The sequence below is a fragment of the Rhinopithecus bieti genome, unplaced genomic scaffold (genome assembly GCF_001698545.2).
Source record: "Rhinopithecus bieti isolate Rb0 unplaced genomic scaffold, ASM169854v2 scaffold_39586, whole genome shotgun sequence".
Taxonomy (NCBI): Eukaryota; Metazoa; Chordata; class Mammalia; order Primates; family Cercopithecidae; genus Rhinopithecus; species Rhinopithecus bieti.
The window spans coordinates 1,998,160-2,016,889 of record NW_016816842.1 but is presented as its reverse complement, the minus strand read 5'-3'; the positions used below and the strand labels follow the sequence as shown (position 1 = coordinate 2,016,889).

The 18,730-nt window shown below is 47.8% G+C and overlaps 1 protein-coding gene across 1 annotated transcript in view; it reads right to left on the bottom strand.

Moving 5' to 3' along the window:
* Positions 1-18,730, bottom strand: part of MYLK (myosin light chain kinase) — a 188,890-nt gene that overhangs the window by 104,610 nt on the left and 65,550 nt on the right. Inside the window, exons 7-11 of the mRNA XM_017855305.1 lie at positions 18,498-18,516; positions 16,756-17,291; positions 15,990-16,196; positions 9,074-9,208; positions 5,019-5,171 (exon numbers count right to left, since the gene is read on the bottom strand). Coding sequence (XP_017710794.1) covers positions 5,019-5,171; positions 9,074-9,208; positions 15,990-16,196; positions 16,756-17,291; positions 18,498-18,516 — 1,050 coding nt within the window. The remainder of the gene's footprint in view (positions 1-5,018; positions 5,172-9,073; positions 9,209-15,989; positions 16,197-16,755; positions 17,292-18,497; positions 18,517-18,730) is intronic.

Genomic DNA, 18,730 nt, shown 5'->3' with positions numbered 1-18,730 from the left:
GAAGTTGTCACTGTTTTTAAGCTTAAGGAGGTCAGGGTCCATACCTTATGTCAACTGGACAGATTGTATAGTGTCCAAAGTACCTGTGCATAACCGGGGAAGACAAAGGAGGTGGCTCCAGGCTGCCCTGCAGAGTGCCTGGTATTAATCTGAAAACAAACTGTGCCTCTACTTATTGCCAAGCAAATGCTGACTTCACTGGTGCCTGTTGTATTCATTAAAAGCTCTCTGCATCAAAACAAATACTCTAATAAATATGTTTGTTATATTTTATTATCTATTCTAGAGATCATCTTTTTATCTTTTTAACTTACTCACGTTTTATGTCCTTAAATGCCTTTAACAGGCCCACCAGGCCTTCAGTTAAATAAACAAACCATTAGGCTGAGACACTATGTCAAAATGGGCACAACTAGCAGGCTATTAGTAAATCTAGACACTTAAGAATTTTAGCCTTGACAGAGATACTCCAGGGGGAAAAACATTTTAAATGTTCTAGCCCAAGGAAGCCCCCAGCAATGACTCAGTCCAAATACTGTGAAATCTATACTGTATTTCAGATCTTCCTGGGCTCTGCAGGGATTTGAATTAATCATCTTTTAGACTCACGCTGGGTCAGGAGGAAGGACATTCATTGCTTGGTTAATCATCGGGGAATTTTTTCCCCTAGCCTGTGTCGGGGAAAGAAGGAATATTTGTTGAGGGACTCTTCTTTTTTTTTGAGACAGGGTCTTGCTCTGTCATCCAGGCTGAAGTCCAGTGGTGTGATCAGCCTCGACTTCGCAGGCTCAAGCAATCCTCCTGCCTCAGCCTTCTGAGTAGCTGGGACCAGAGGCATGAGCCACCACGCCTGGCTAATTTTTGTATTTTCTGTGGAGATGTGTGTCACCATGTTGCCTAAGGTGGTCTCGAACTCCTCGGCTCAAGTGATCCACGTGCCCTGGCCTCCCAAAGTGCTGGGATTACAGGCGTGAGGCACTGCACCCAGCTCTGTTGAGGGACTCTTAAAGGTAACTTGCAGATTTCCTGCACACCCTAATGGCCACTGAGCCCCCAGAAAAGCGAGGAATTCTAGGGAATGACTCCCTGCACTGCAGGGGAGGTTCAGCAACCTCTGTGCTCTCGTCCATCTTGGGAATGCCTGCTCCCATGGCAGGCCTGGCTCTACACACAGTGTGACGTGGTCCCTCCCTGCAGGGAGCTTACAGTCTGGAGAGGAAGATAATTAAACAAGCAAGTAGAGTAAAATGAAAGTGAATTTTCACGGAGTAAAATGCTTTCTCCTCACCTCCAGAAGCCCTGCATGGTGTGCCCCCGCCTTTCTGAACTCACTTTCTATCACACTTCCCCAGGCTGGCGTCTTGCTGCTCTGAAACGGGCCAATCCTGCTCCCAACTTAGGGCCTTGCACTTGCTGTACTGCCCGCCTGGAGCTCTCTTTCCCCAGGCCATGGATGTCTCTGAGGCTTCCTTCCTCATAGCACTAAAGATGCACCCTCTCACCCCCTTGATTCACACACCCTGCTCACTGGCTCACTGGCTTTTTCTCTTGATAATTATTCCTTTGTGACCTGCTCATGTTCTTAACAGCAGGTGCCAGCATTTAAAATGAGGCCAGGTGCTGATTGCTGCCCGCATCCCCATCAGAATGTAAGCACCCTGCAGGCAGGGCCCTCAGCTGTCCTGTCTACTGCAGTTTCCCCAGAACAATGCCTAGCACTGATCAATACAGGCACACAGTAAAGACTTGTTGATAAGTAAATGTAACACTAGAAGCACGCGGTGTTCAGGGACCGCATTCTGGGGTGATTAGGGTAGGATTCCCAGAGAAAGTGACATTTCTGGGAGTTTGCGGGTTTTGGAGAAGAGAGTCACTGATGAGGGAAGGCAGAGAAAGCATGAAGGGCTGGCCGCAGAAATCGTGTCTGAAGGCTGCACCAGCAATCCTGATGATTCCAAAATCTCGGCAAAAGGCGAGAGGTGAGAAAGAGCCCCTGCATCTGGCCTTTGGAACAGTATCTGCTGAGCTCTCAGAATAAGCTTGCTTCCAGCAGAGCTGCCCCTCAATCACCCCCAAGAGAAGACAACGGGAGGGACATGCGTTGCTGCATGGCGCCACCTTGTGGCCAGAGCCCTTGGAAGCAGGCACGTGTGTCTGGCTTGTGTCAGGCTGGACACCTCCCTCCTCTGATTCTCTGATGGTCTCTTTCCCTGGCCAAACAAACAATACTGCGGCAAAGTGAATCCTCTGGGAAAAGCCCTCCTCAGTCTTGGCATTTGTAAGGACTGTATCTTGTTTAAAGGTGGGCTCTGCTGGACAATCATAATCACAGCACATACTATCCTATGCTCTGGGGATACTCTGCACATTCATTCACTTAATCCTCACAGTACTGCGACTGTCAGCATCTCCATTTCACACAAGAGGAAGGTGAGGTCGGGTATGCTAACTAATGCCAGGGTGCAGGGTTAGTAAATGGCAGAGCAGGACTCATACCCAGGCTGCTGGCTCCACATCCACGCTCCCCACCATGGCCCGGTGCCACACTAAGGGCAAGAGAGGGCTGGAGCTGGGCAGCTAAGGGAGAGGTGGAGCAGCGGTCAGTGCAGTAGGGAAGAAGCGCCTCCACTACGATCGTCCCCCAGCCCATGCTGTCCAGGACCCAGAGCCAACAGGGCTGCCAATCAAGTCAGAAAAACTCCACAGCGGAGGACAGTGCAGGGAGCAGCCCCGAGCCTCCTGAGTGTCTCAGGGCACCGTGCCAAGAGTGCCGCTGTGCCAGGCTCACCCTGCTCCAATCCTGTGCCGAGAGAGCCCAAATGCTGCCGGGCCTGAGCGTGCGGCTGCGTCCTCAGCCTTGTTCACCATTTATGGTATCTGAGCCTGTCTGGTCTTTACAGTCCAGTACATCCCCCACACCGGGAAGGAGTTCTGTCATGCAGGCCTCTTCTCAGAGCAAATCCAAACTTCCTTGGGAGAGTTTTTGCCTGAGACCTCTCTGTGCCTTTTTTTTTTTTGATGGGTGGTGATCCTTCAGGCCCCAGCCCCACAGGCCCGGGAGTCAGGAGGAAGGCCCTAAAGAGTTTCTGATCCTTCGCCTGGGACTCCCACCTCCGGGCTACTCTTAGCTCAGCTGGGTCACTCTAATCCAATCTAAACACAGGCAAGCCAGGACAGACACTGGATTAGTCCTTGGCTGCGGCTGTGGAGGGAGAGTCTCGGAAAACAGAGGGCTAAGCCACGCGGCCCTACGTGTAGCATTCTGACTCTTGCTGTTCCTTACTAGACTCTGGGGTTGGGCCACGCTGGCCTCCAAGAAGAGCCCCCAGGGGGAAGGTGAGTCCTGCTCCCTGGCCCTCAGAGACAAGGCTCTCAGCAGTTCAGGTTTCCTCTGAAGTCTCATTATCACAATTTCCTGAGCTCCCCACCTGGCTCCCAATGAGTCATGAAGTTAGAACTATGAGGATAAATGGGTAAGTGTGTAAACCAGAATCTGGCTGGCACATTCCCAGAGGCCAGAGCTGGGCCCTGAGCCCAGTGTGGTGGGTTTCCTGGAAGGAAGGGGTGGACCAGTTTCCCAATAACAGCTCCATGCGGAGGCACCTCTTCAATCAGAGCACCCAGGGAGCGTGCTCACTCCCGGCAGACAGCTTCACGGAGCCAGCGTCTGCCACATTCTGCACCAGTGCCAGTTCCTTCATCCCTAAGGGACTGACATTGCCCAGCCCACAGTGGCCAGTCTTCCCCTTCGGGCCAGGGGATGTGCCCTCTGAAAAATGTCAGGGCATAGGAATGAGCACAGACTTGGAAGTCACAGGCTGTTGGCTCCAGGGGCCAGTTTTGCAAACTAGTGTGATGCGCTTAAGCAAGTTACATTAACTTCCTGAGACATCCAGAGCCTTCTGTCTGAAATCAGGACAGCATCCTTGTCCCCTAGGCTACTGAGGTCTCAGTGAGAGAATAGGGGTGAGGTGAAAGTATTTAACATGATAAGCCACAAATGTTTCTTCCCCTTTCCTTTTCTGCGAAACTTCCTCCTGCACCCAACCTCCCAGACAGTGGCTACTCATACAATACGGAGACGTTCCTGACAGGCCTGAGCCCTGGGGAATGGAGAGATGTATTCTCCTGCTTGTCTGATGGGAGGCCAGTCACGCTGCACCCAGTGCTAGCACCAGAGGACCCAGTCATGCACAGAAGCAGGGGGCATAGGCTCAGGGTGAGGGTGGGATCAGGCTTACCTGAAAGCCCCGGACCCAAGAAGCACTTCTGTGGGAACTGTCACCAGGCCTGCTGATACCACAGCCCAGACAGATCTGTCTTGAGTCTGTGGCTCCCTGCAGTTCCTGGGGACTAAGTGCTTGGCTGATGAATGGATGACCATGATAATCAGATTACTGGAGACCAGGCTGCTGATGTGTAAAAACAAGCCTGGGCCTGTGAGTAGAAGGGGGGGGCAGAAAGGGGACAACTTGTGGCCCTCTGGAAGCCTCAATATGCACACTGTGACCCAGGGTCACATGTAAGGGGTCACTGGTGAGGCCACTGTCTGCTCAGGGAATACGTGAGTGCTCTCCCAAGTCTTTCCGTAGTGTGTGAAGTTTTCTTCTGACCAGACCCGGAGCTTCTGGAGCTAAGGGAGTCCTCATCTCTTTCCCCCATATCTTTCTGTGGCCCCAGTGGAGTGAGGGGGTGAGGAAAAGCCCACCTGTGATGGCAGACCCTTGTCACTGTGAACTCCTGGAGGTCATCTCCCTCATTTCCTACCTTCAGGTGCAGCACTTTTTAAGCAACCTCTCCTCTGCCCCTAAGAGGCTGCAGCAGCCACTCCTCTGTTACAGCAGCTGCCACTCCTCTGTTACAGCAGCTGCCACTGGTCATGGTGTGAAGAAGTGCCATGTGCACCTCTGCTCCCTAGATTTTGGCTCATGATACCATTTTCTACAAATGTGCCCTTCCTCCAAAGCAGAAATGTCTGCAGGAAAGGTGCTTCTACCCGAGTGCCCGGAGGCTCCTACCATGGACGGTGACCCGGGCGCTGCAGGACACCTGCCCCAAAGCATTCTCAGCCAGGCAGGTGTAGGTGCCATGGTCCTCTGGCAGGGCATCCTGGATGTGGAGCTCAGCCACGCCAGCCTCGCAGGTGGAGTGAGCGTACTGGATGGGCTGTCCTGTGGAGGAAGCACAGGAAGGTTCAGGCCAGGCAGCATTGGCAGGAGGGACGGGAGCCCTGTCCTCATCAGGGCTGCTGCTGTCATGATGCTGAGGCTTGTCATGCTTGCTCAGATCCATTGAGGGCTAATAATGTACCATGCACATCTCCAGCCAGCAGGACAGAGGCTTATGGGCTGGAGAAAGAGCCAGGGGCTAAGGAGATGAAGGAGAGGGAGTAATTGTGTGGTGGAGGAAGAAGACGGGGCCTGGAGGGACTGGGAAGGGAGAATCTGGAGGAATTAAGAATGTAGAGGGGAAAGAGACACAGTTTGGGGCATTCTGTGTTAAACAGTCTCCAAATCCACATCCTCAACTTCACAGAATTCTGAGCCTGGAGAGAATCTTACGGGGTCATCTGGCCCATAGCCCAGCCTCAGGCAAAACAGAGCTTTCCCGGGCTGAACATGGGGTGCCCAGCTCTGGATGTCTCCAGAAATGAGGATTCCATTTTCCACTGTAGATATTTATCAAAAAGCAATTCTGCATCCCAGTGCTGCAGTTAAGTGCATTTATTCTATGCAATTAGGTGTATTATAGGGTTCACAGAAAAGGTAAATAAAAATGACTCGGCTCCTTTTTTCCAGAGTCCCTTCCATGTGACATGTTCCAGGTCACATAAAGTCCTGCATGGAGACAGGAGTGCATGCAATGAGCTTCAGTGGTTTCCTTAATGCTCTATGTTCCTGGGAGTTTATCATTCTGGGATGTGACTTTTCATTTCCAGGAAAAAAAAAAATCTCATTACTGAAGAGTCTGGCCTCAGAGCAGGAATGTGTCCAGCTGCCATATAGGAAGCAACTGTCACTTTCTTCCCTTGCCAGGCCCCAGGGTCCTGGTTTGCACTTCATAAAATTGGGGGCGGCCAGTGGGGGAGGGAGAAAGTACACAAAGAAGCTGTCTCCCTGCAATGCAGTGTTTTCTTCTGCACATAGCAACACTTCACGTCTCCATGACAGTTTGGCAAAGAGAGCGGCTAGCACACCATAGGACCAGAGGGAAAGATTCCTCTCAACCTCCTGCATTTCATAAACGTGAGGCTGAGGCTGGGAAAGGCAGGGGCCTGGATCCTGCCACTGAGAGAAGTGAGCACTGCTCTTTGTTTTTATTTTTTGTCACAATGGTACCCTCCAAACCTCTCTTCCTTGACAATACGAGTGCATTCTCTGACTGCCGCCAATATGTCTCTGCTGTCCTAATATGTGCTGACAAGCCTTTTGAGAGCTCTCCTTTAACTGGAATGTAACTCACTGTGGCCCCACAAATATAGGATGAGATGGAGGCCCCATAAAGGAGCTGTTGGCTCAGGGCACATCAGAATTGAGAGACATTAGGCTCTCCCAGCTCGCAGGCTGGGTTAAACCAGAGCAGCCAAGGAAACCCAACTTGAGCACGATCGCCCTCTAGTGGAACGGTTGTGGAAACGCTAAGAGTCGCTGAGAACACAGTTTTGAGTGATGTAAACTAGGAGACAGCAAGCTATGGCTCCTGGGCCGAATCCGAACTGCAGCTTGTTTTTGTAGCGCCTGCAAGCTAAGAATAGTTTTTACATATTTTAAATGGCCAAAAAAAAAAATAATAATAAAGGGAATATATTTCATGATATGTAAAAATTATGTGAAATTCACATTTCAGTATCCATAAAGTTTTACTGCAACATAGCCACATTCATTCTTTCACATACTGTCTATGGCTTACGTAATGTCTATTCTTTTATTTTTTGAGATAGGGTCTTACTCTTATTACCCAGGCTGGAGTGCAGCGGCTAAGTTTTGCTAAGCCTGGCTAAGTTTTGCTTTTTTTTTTTTTTTTTGGTAGAGAAAGTTTCGCTATGTTGGCCAGGCTGGTCTTAAACTCCTGAGCTCAGGCAATCCACCTGCCTCGGCCTCCCAGAGTGCTGGGATTACAGGAGTGAGCCACTGTGCCCAGCCTCCTGTGACTGCTTTTATACAACAACAGCAAAGTTGAGAGTTGTTAAAGAGGCTGCTGTATGGCCTGAAAAGCTGAAAATAGCTACTACCTGGCCCTTTACAGAAAATGTCTGTTGATATTAGACTCTGTTATTAGTCCTTAATGCCCATATTGCATTCCAGCCACAAGGAGGCTGCCTCCTTGAAGTCAATCACAGGATCCAATAGGACTTCTGTCCTTTGCTGAGGGCTGGGAGGGAAGGCAGACCTCAATTCTCACTTACCTACCCAAGAAGACTACAAGTAGGAAGACTAGATGGCACTTCCTCTCACTCACTAAAGACAGCATCTAGCAAAGCCTGAGCAAACTATACCAACAAGGAAGGTTCGCAGGCAATACATCAATGACGCAGACACAACTGGGGACTATTTGGTGCATAAGTGCTGGGGGCCACTGTTCGCTCTCTCTCTCTCTTATTTATTTATTTGAGATGGAATTTTGCTCTTGTCACCCAGACTGGAGTACAATGGCATAATATCGGCTCACTGTAACCTCTGGCTCCTGGGTTCAAGCGATTCACCTGCCTCAGCCTCCAGAGTAGCTGGGATTACAGGCACCTGGCACCGTGTGTGGCTAAGTTGTGTATTTTTAGTAGAGACGGGGTTTCATCATGTTGGCCAGGCTGGTCTCCAACTCCTGACCTCAGGTGATCCACCCGCCTCAGCCTCCCAAAGTGCTGGGATTACAGGCGTGAGCCAGCGCACCCGGCCCACTGCTCTCTTAAGGAGCCTATTCTATTAGATGTGAGACTGAGCTGAGATCCCAAACCTTCTGTTCCAACCTACCTTCTAATAGATAAAGAAGCTGGTACCGGGCTGGGCGCGGTGGCTCAAGCCTGTAATCCCAGCACTTTGGGAGGCCGAGACGGGCGGATCACGAGGTCAGGAGATCGAGACCATCCTGGCTAACACGGTGAAACCCCGTCTCTACTAAAAAAAATACAAAAAACTAGCCGGGCGAGGTGGCGGGAGCCTGTAGTCCCAGCTACACAGGAGGCTGAGGCAGAAGAATGGCATGAACCCGGGAGGCGGAGCTTGCAGTGAGCTGAGATCCGGCCACTGCACTCCAGCCTGGGCAACAGAGCGAGATTCCGTCTCAAAAAAAAAAAAAAAAAAAAAAGAAGCTGGTACCCTGAGGGGTGAGGTGTCCAAGGTCACCTGACCACTCAGCAGTGAACGGTGCCTGTGTCTCCTAACTCTCTGCAGGGGCTCTTTCACCCTCCCGGGGGATCCATCTCATCAGTTTAATGAACTGTTCTCAGTCTTTTAAAGTCAGAGTTCTCCCACACTGTCGAAATTAAATGGTCCTTTAAAAAGAAAAGGGTGATAATATACGGCAAATGATTTTTTAAAGGACCTTACTTGACAAAAAAAGAGTTGGCGAGTCTCTATAGGACTATCACTTTAAAAGAATAACTGGTCTGTGAGGCCAGAACCACCTGCCACTAAATAAAAGGTGAGATCCCTCAACCGACTTCGGGAGTGGTTCATTAGTTTATTAATTTATTTGTTCATTTATTGACTCAAGAAATATTAATTGAGGGCCTATGATGAGTTTGGCCATATGAAAAGAAATCCAACCGCTCGTGCCCCTATGTGTCAGGCATCTCATTATCCACTTTATAGAAATGATCTAACTTAATTTCACAACGGCATGATTCCCACCATGCAGATGGAGAACTCAAGGCTCAGACAGGAGTAGTAACTTGCTCAGCCAGTCGGGACCAGGATCCCAGTGCCCATGCTCTCTCTGTGCCCTCTGTGCCCTGTGCTTCCTTCTCATAGCACTGGGATGTCCAAGGCATAAATGGCTCAGAGGGAGAAGTGAGAATTCAGGCACGGCCAAAGGGCCCAGGGGATGGGAGCAGAGAGCTGGAGCAGGGGGCACTCACCATTCAGCATCCAAGTGATCTGGGGCACTGGAGTCCCCCGTACGGAGCACTGCAGCACAAAATCCTGGCCCTCAATGACGGTGCAGTCCTTCAGGACACTGGAGAAGGAGGGGGCCACCTCCATCACAGCAAGCCCTGTGAGGGAAAAGGACAGGTCAGCTCAGATCACAGCTTGCCCGCTCTGGTGATGCCTGCAGTCACCCCAGCCTCCCAGGCACGCCTCACTGTCCTGGACACCTGGGTACCCTCAGCAGCCTGCCTTTGCCTTATCTCTCTTCACGCTTAGAAAACAGGCAGCGCCAGTGGTGTAGGGACCTGGAGCCTGAAGCAGAGTCACCAGCAGGGGCTTTTTCATAGTCACAAAACACCCTAGCCCTGGGGTGCTTAGAACCTGGAGCCTTCTCGCCTCTGTGATCCAGGTGCCTCCTGTTTGGCCTTGGCTTTTGCTACCCTCGAGCCTCCGGAGAGCTCCTTCTGCCTTGTCGGTCCTACTCTACTTTCTAGTGTCTCTTATCTTCTTTAATATGTCCCATCAGTGATTACACAATCCTGTGAATATCTTTTTACTTGTATAAGCCACAGGCTTACAGGTGAGGACATTTCCATTTTAAATTATTACGATGATTTTTTTTCCAATTCCAGAACTGAATCAAAGGACTCACACGTGCTCCAGTTTTGTAAGCACAGTCTGAGCCCCAGTCTAGGTCAAGGGCTCAGAGTTGCCAGGGACCTGGGGATATGCACTAATGGTGCCTGTGTGTGGTTTGAATGCACATTCTGGTTGAGAACTGCTGAGCTGAACTTTCCAAAAGCCTTCTACATCAGTGAATTAGGAGACATTTTCTAGTTTGGGGACCTTAATTAAGAGCAATAGGAATAATCTCTTCTATGACAACCAGAACATGCTGTACATGTGTCAAGGTGGCTGATAGCTGAGAAAAGGTGGAACTGGATTTGGTGCTTAGAAGATATATCAATGGTGCTTTTCAAGACAGCCTATTCAATACAGAGATGAGAGGAAATGCCATATTATACTGCAGGGGTTTATGGGCAAGAAAACTAATAAAATTTGAGGGCCTAATATGTGCCAGGTACTTTTCAAGATGTGATTGTGACAATGCCATCAGGTTGTTCTCTTGAGTTCATTTTACAGATGAAGTTACTAATTTCCCATAGTTGAACTCGATGCTGAAGCCAGGTTTTACAGCCAGCTCTGACTGTACAGTTGCACTTTCTCCTCCAGATCCTAGGGGAGGGTAGGCGATGGGAGGGTAGTGGCAAGACAGAGTGATGGTGTACCTGGACAGGTCTGGCACTGAGGAAGGGTCAGACAGACCACCCAGAGGGTGTGGGGAGGCACCCTCTCTACCCTTTCCCTTGGCCAGTGTTGAACTCCCTCATTAGAGAAATGCCTTTGGGAGTTATCAAAAAGGATATAGGCTTTCATACAAGGTCAATTTGGGTTAGACATACACTCTCTTTTACAAGGCATGTGAACTTGGACAAGTCATTTAACCTTACTAAAGATCAGTATTCTCATCTAGAAAATGGGTATGATTTTCTTGTAAGATTGTTGGAATAACTAAATGAAACAATTCAGGTAGAGCATTTAGCACAAAACCTAGCATAGCACATCCTCAGTGAGTGTTAGCTTTTACTATCAAGTGAAAGCTGCACATAGAGACTCCACTTGCAGCAAACATAGTCTAGGGATGAAAGAGAGAGTAGGGATAGAGCAGGAGCTCAAGGGGCTCTCAAGTGGAAGGAAGATTTTCCTTCCTTTTTCAGCATAGGGACAACTAGAGCATGCTTGTAGGGAGAAAAAATAGGTCTCTCAACAAGGGAAGGGGAAAGATTGAAGAAGTGGTAGGGGAGTAAATCATTGTTAGATCAATCCTTGTGAAGATGGGAAGGGATAGAAAGAGAAGTCTTGGGAAGGGAAACAGGTATTCTGCAGTGTAGGAAAACAGAAAGAGAGAAGTCTATAGGGGTAGCTAAAAGAACACCCATCAGATGACCTGCTTCATGGTAAACTCATCTGCCAAGAATTAACTAGGATGTTTAGGAACTGGAGAAGTTTTAGAAAAGCGAGTGTCTTCATCAAGAAGATAGGATATAGAATGGCAGAGTAAAGACCTCTGAAGATCTACTCCTCCATAAAAGCAACAACAATACTGGCAAAAAGAGTCAAAAGCAATGGTTTCAGAATGCCAGAAATTAACCACAGGCTTGCAACATTCTGAGAGCATTCACTAAAAACAAACAAACATCCAGGTGTGGTGGCTCACGTCTTTCATATCAGCACTTTGGGAGGCCAAGGCAGAAGGATTGCTCGAGCCACAAGTTTGAAAACAGCTTGGGAAACAGCAAGACTCTTGTCTCTACCAAAAAAATAAAATTAAAATATTAGCCAGGCATGATGGCATGTGCCTGTAGTCTCACTTAGTAGGTTGAGGCAGGAGAATTGCTTAAATCCAAGAGTTTGAGGCTGTAGCAAGCTATGATCATGCCACTGCACTCCAGTCTGGGTGACAGAGCGAGACTCTGTCTCTAAAAAGTAAAAACAATAAACAACAACAACAAAAACCGAAACAACAGTACTCTGCCCCTCCACCCCCCAAAAAACAAACAACAACAACAACAACAACAACAAAACACACAGCTGAATCTTGGTAAGAACAGCAAGCTATGTGCTTTCTCACTCTTGTCCCCCTTGCCCCAGCTCTGGGGTAACGTTGAAAATCAACAGTACCTATGGTACTTGTGAAAATCAGCCACTTTGCAAGAGGTAGGATGGGTTCAGAGCTCCTGAAAAACCTCATCCCTAAGAGAATGGTCACTCTTTGCCCTGTTTGGCATCTCCTTCAATAGCTCCATTTTCAGGGTTGTCTTTATTTAACCTGACTCAGAGTTTACTCTGTGTGGATGGCCCCATCTCCAGGGTGTTTGTTAAAAACAATCAGTAGCAATTGTTTAATATTACAGCTACTTGAGAGAGCAATATCATTTGGGGCTAATAAGAGTCTGATCAAAAAACTTAAAAGGAAAAACTGGGGAATGAGATGTCCAGGACTTTGAAAAACTCTGACAGATTCCTGAGAACTGAGAAGCCCACATGGATGTGCAGGGCTGTGAGTCTGCCCAGGGAAGATGTAAGAAGGCCCTCCTGTCTCACCTCTGGCTGACTTGGAGCTTTGGTGCAAGCCGAAAGTAAAGGCTAAAGCAGACCTGTAAACTGCTGGCTGGAGCACTGAAGATGGGTGTAACACACACACAGAGCCCCTTGGCAAAGGCAGGGAAAAGTATTAGTTCAAGGTGTTAAAGGAACTCTCCATTCAATCAATTAGCTGATCACTAAACTAACTAAGCAGGGACTTCTGTGGCCACACATGACAAATAATCCAGCCTTTACAGAATGAGAGAGGATTACTGTAAATCATGTCTGGTAAATGACTTGTATCCAGAATATATACAGAACTCCTGCAACTCAACAAAAAAAAAAGTAAATGGCCCAATTAAAACATGGGTAAAGTATTTGAATAGGCATTTCTCTGAAGGACATATACAAATGTCCAATAAGTATATGAAATGATACTCAAAATCACTAGTCATCAGAGAAATGCAAATCAAAATTGCAATCAGGCTGGGTGTAGTGACTCATGCCTGTAAACCCAGCACTTTAGGAGGCTAAAGTGGGAGGACTGCTTGAGCAAGGAGTTCAAGACCAGCCTGGGCAAATAGTGAGACCTTGTATCTACAAAAATAACAAAATTAGTTGAGTATGGTGGCATGTGCCTGTGGTCCCAGTTACCCAGGAGGCTGAGGTGGGAAGGATCACTTGAGACTGGGATGTTGAGGCTGCAATGAGCTATTATCACGCCACTGCACTCCAGCCTGGGCAACAGAGTAAGACCCTGTTTCAAAAAAAAAAAAAATCATAGTCAGGTGATTGTGAATGGCTATAATGAAAAAATGGAAAACGGGCTGAGTGCAGAGGCTCATGCCTATAATCCTAGTACTTTGGGAGGTTGAAGTGGGAGGATCACTCAAGTCTAGGAGTTTGAGACCAGCCTGGGCAACATAGTGAGACCCCCACCTCTACAAATAATAAAAAAAATTAGCCAAGTGTGGTGGCAAGCACCTGTAGTCCCACCTACTCAGGAGGCGAGGCAGGAGGATTGCTTGAGCCCGGGAGTTCAAGGTTACAGTGAGCTAATACCATGCCACTGCACTCTAGCCCCATTGACAAAGCAAGACCTTGTTTTTTAAAAAAAGCAAGCAAGCAAACAAGAAAATAACAAGTATTGGTGAGAATGTGGAAAAACTGCAACACTCGTACGTTGCTAGAAGAATGTAAAATGGTGCAAAACAGTTTGTTAGTTCCTCAGAGGGTTAAATCCAGAATTACCTTATGACCCAACAATATATGTGGTCTAAACCTCAAAGCTGAAAACAGGTGTTGAAAACAACTCGTACATAAACGTGCAGAGCAACACTTTTCACCATAGCTAAAAAGTAGAAACAACCACATGGACCTCAACTGATGCATGCATAAACAAAACACGCTATATCCATACGATAGGCTATGACTCAGCCACACGGATGAATGAGGTACTAACACCTGCTATAACATGGATGAACCTTGAAAACATTAAGCTAAGAGAAAGAAGCCAGACACGAAAGGCCACATACTGAATGACTCCACTTAACATCAAATGTTCAGCAGGAGAAAACCCATAGAGACAAAAAAGTAGATGAGTGGCTACCAGGGGTTGTGGGGATGGGAGAACAGGGAGTGATGGCTAATGGGTAGGATTTTTTGGGAGGGGTAATGAAAATGTTCTGAAATTAGATGATGGTGATGGCCACACAACTCTGTGAATATATTAAAAACCACTGAATTGTATACTTTAAAAGAGTGCCTTTTATGTTACATGCATTATATCTCAAAGTTGTCACACAAAACACAACAAGATAGGGAATCAACCTGAGATGTATTACCCCGTGACGCAAACAGGCTAAAAATAGTCCTCTATGAGACTTAGATGAATTCATAGCAGAAGCAGCCACAGGAGAATCTAGGCGCTCTGGATACGCCATTAACCTGTGGTGGACCTGACACCATATTTCTGTCCCACACGCAGGGACAGACACCTGGCCTGGATGATGCGGTTTGATCTCCTAGACCTGTGAACTCCTCCCACCGGCACTCCCACCTCCAAATGGCATGGATAATATTTCTTGTAAAGGAATTCACAAGGATAGTAAAAATCCCAGTTAAACAATAGTTAAAATCCCAGTGAATCAATAGTATACAGTGAAAAGTAAGATGTCCCATTCCTTCCTGTGGACCCCCAGTTTCCCCTTCCTAGAGGGACTTGTGTGCTCTTCCAGAAATGATGTCTGCACACACAGGCATCTTTTGCACGTGTGTACACAGATCTTTTCTTCCTTTTATATGTGAGCCTGTACTTTGTTCCTCTCCCTTCCTAGTGCATCTTGAACATGTTTTGGCATCAGTCTACAGGATGCTGTCTGGCATTCTACTATATGGATACATCACTAAGTTTTTTTTTTCTTTTAGAAATGTGCATTAGGAAAATTTGCAAACACAGACAAATGTAGACAAAGCAGTGTAGTGAATTCCTATGTACCAATCTCTCAACTTTTATTTGTATCAATATTATTTTATTGATACTCCTGTCAGTGCTCCCCAAACATGAATTATTTCTAACTCAAATATAAAAAACCATATCATTTCACCAGTAAATAACTCAGGATATATCTCTCAAACAGATGAACTTATAAAAAAAAAAAGTAATGAGACCACCATCACATCTTAAAATACCACGAATTCCTTTATATTAAATCTTCTCAGTGTCCAAATTTTCTTGATGTTCCCATAAAAACTTTTTAAAGATTATCTCAGTCAGAGTTGGTACAAGATTATCAAAAATTATTGTAATTGTTGATGTTACTATATACCTTCTAATCTAAGTTTTCTGTAGGTTGTCTTTTTTTTTTTTTTTGCTTGCAATTTGTATGTGGAAAAAAAAATTGGTGAAAGTTATTTGTTCTACAGTTTCCAGCAGCCTGCAATTTGCAGATTCTACTCTTGTGGTATTTGTTAATACATTTCTCAAGTGTATGGCATGGGCGGAGGGCCTACACAAGCATTTAGAGTAAGGGGGAAATTTTATAGAGATAGACAGATACAATAATATTTATCATAGATATGTTATAATAGTGAAAGTGGAAACAATTTAATTAATTCAACAAATAACAGCATACCTAAATTAGATACAGCCATTCCATGCAATATTATATGGCTACTAAAAGTCATGCTTTCCAAGAATTGTATAAAAAGATGTTAATATCACATGAGCGAATTGGGATAGAAAGCAGTATACAAATACCACAATGGTAAGTTTGTATAAAAACATTAAAATATAATTTATTTCTGAGTCATAAGATTATATATTGTTTAAACTCCCCACAATGAACATACATTACTTTTATAAACAGACAGTACAATAAACATAAAAGATGTGGGATCCCACATCATCTCACATTACTCTAAACCTGTATATTTAATGAACACTCAGTTCTCTGTGGTTACAAACTGAGTCATGACACTATTCGAACAGCTGAGGGACCTAGGAAAGGTAGCTGTCAGCTGGGCTGGGCGTGGGGCCATGCATGTTGATTTTGAGGTGATTCTGATGTGAACTCCTGATTATGAATCACTGGCCTGGAGCAACATACTTGGCCCTGGCATGTGGTTGGGGGTGACATTTCTATCGGGCTGCGCACCAAGGCAGGGGACTGTAAGAGATGAACCATCTGCAGAAGGTGAAGCACCCCATGACTGGTTGTCCCACAAAGAATGCAGGGTGACCCGGAGAAGTGTACTCACTTTCCACTTGGAGGGTCCAGCTACAGGACACCTGGCCTCGGGCGTTGGAAGCAGTGCAGCTGTACGTTCCACTGTCCCTGGTCCGGGCTCTCAGCAGGCAGAGGTAATGGGAGCCAGCATCTTCATAAACCTCAATGCTGCCTTCCTGTCTCCTCACGGGGGTGCCTTCCAGGAACCAGGCCACTTCAGGCTTTGGAATCCCTGAAACTACAGGGCCAGGTGAAGAACATGAGCTCCCGTGCTTGTGAGGTAGGTGGGGAAGGTGTGAGCTGGAGGAAAGGGCTCAGTCTGGTGTGGAGCTGCCCTCCCACCTCTGAGTCTGCTTCCTCACCCTCAACCACACTCCACAAGATGAAACCTGCTGAGACAGAGTCAGGGGCCTTGAGGAGGATGAATACAGGGTGATGGGTCAGGTCTCCAGGTTGGCCAAAGCCAGGCAAGGGGACGAAAGGGCGGAGGAGACCAGGAGGTTTGTTTTTTGATGTTGGCAATAATGAGGGTGTTTCTTCTAGGGTGGTAAGAACAGGGCCGGTACTCTATCCAACAGCAAACAACAGGCTACTGTTACGGGTCTCTCCAGAGTAAAGGGCATTTCTACAATGAGTCCCCCCTGAGGGGAAGGCCCCTGTAAGGTGGTTTTTTAGGGGAGCTAGTCCAAGAAGATGAGTGGATATAGGAGGTGCAGACCAGCTGGGTGCTGAAGGAAGGGAGTGGCCACCAAGGGGCTACATTTTGGCAACCGGTGACCGTAATTACCTCTACTCACCTTCACATCTGAACTTGACAGTTTGATTTTCTCTGACCTCCTGGCTTTGGGGCTTGCTCTCAAATTTGGGGAATGCTGAATCCTTCTGGCCCTCCATGGGGATTCTCCTGGTAGCAGCCTTGCTCACAACGTCTTGGCTCCCCAGGCCAGGCTGCCTGGTGGGGAAGGTGGCTGGACGGGGAGCAGCTGACCTCTTCCTCTCTTCTCCAGAAGGCGATAGGGCCCCCAGGCCTGGTGCTCTTGGTTCTGGCTGAACTCTTGCGGCCTGCAGGGTGATGGAGCTGGAAGTCGTCTGAAGGACCGGGGTCTGCGGGGCCGTTCTGGGCGAGTCCTTGCATGACTCCAGCTTGGGCTCCCTTGGGGGCTGAGGCTGGCTGTTTGCAGCCCAGGCTGGGGAGCCACCTCTCTGGAGGCTGGAGCAGTTCTTGCTTTCGGCTGCAGCTTCCAGACTGTCCAGTTTCAACTCCTTTGAGATTACATTGGTCACCTCCCTCCCGACGTCGGAATTGGTGGCTTTTGTTTCTCTCCCAAATGACCTGTGTGGTGGTGAGGGTGGGGGTAGGGTGGGGGTAGGGTGGGTGAGGAGAGGGGAGAATAGAATGATCATCTGGTTACTCACAAACATTACTCATCACAAGCACGGATTCCAGGGGTCACAAAAGCCCACAAGTTAAGAGCAAGTAAGAGCATCTTTCTCTGCAGTGTGCCCAGTTTCCCAAGCCAGAGCACAAGCAGCCATTCCCGACATGTGCCTGTCCTGCAGCCCTGCAGAGCTCTGCTTTCCCTACATTTCCCTTCTCCACTGGTGCCTCCCTAGTTCAACCCCTGCCTCCGGTGTCCCATGTCCACTCTGCCTCTCTAATCTATTTTTTATACAGCGACTATAGTCGATGTTTTAAAAACATTAATCAAATTATGTCATTTCAAGCCCAAGAATTTTCCAACAGCTTTTCCACGACATTAAGGACGAAAACGAGCCCCACAAGAGGGCCCACAGGAATGCCAGCTCTGGCTGCTCCTGATCGTACTGACACCGTCCCACCACTCACCAGGCTGTGGCCACACTGGCATCCTTCTGGGTCCCCACGGGCTCACCTCTTGGTTCACAGCTTCTACACACTATCCCTGCTTTTTGGAGCACACTCCCTGAGCTTGTCTTCACCAGCTAACATTCCTTTGCACAGGTCTGAGCTCAAATACCAAGCTCCGAAACGGCTTCCTGGCCCCTCTATTCTAATCAGTGCCTTCCTGTTGTCCTTCCTCACAGACACATCCCAGTTGGTAACGAGCCTTCATGTAGCTCTGCCTAAGTCCTCCTCTACGCCCACCCCTGCACACCCAGGCATCTAGCACCGAGCCTCACACACAGGAAAGAGGCTCCTCCTGGGTCTGGGCTGCATGAGTGAACAGGTTCCACCCTGGAATGAGGAAGGTGGCCTTCTCAGAGCAGTGTTCTTCCTCAGGACGCTAACCAGAGAAAAGACTGTGTAGATACTGAGAAAGGTGGTGACACTGAGTTTTCCAGTCTCAATACTGACAGCAACCTGAGATAGAACCTGTGTGTCATATTACACTAGGAGAACAAGACAAAACACCCAAAATAAAACAACACCCTCCAAAAGGCCAATTCTTCTGCCCCATAAGATGATTCAGAAATTCAGGGCATTTCTCGATAACATCCCTTCTTTCCTTGCAGGGCATTTCAAGATAGAAAACGTAAAAGTCACAAAGCCTAGACATACCTATTGGCACTGTCCAAACCTGGAAAAAGAGGGGAAGGGTGGAAAGACTGTTAGTAGAATGCCGTATGCACCAAGCTTTCCCTCCCCAGGCACTTCCCCATCACCGTGGTCCCACCCTACTGGCTCCTTCCAGCTTCCCTGGTGCTGAACGTCTTTGGCCTGTGAGTTCCCCCCCGCCCTGGAGAACATTGTCAAAGCTTCAGGTGCTGTCCTTTGGGCTTTTTAATAGTGGC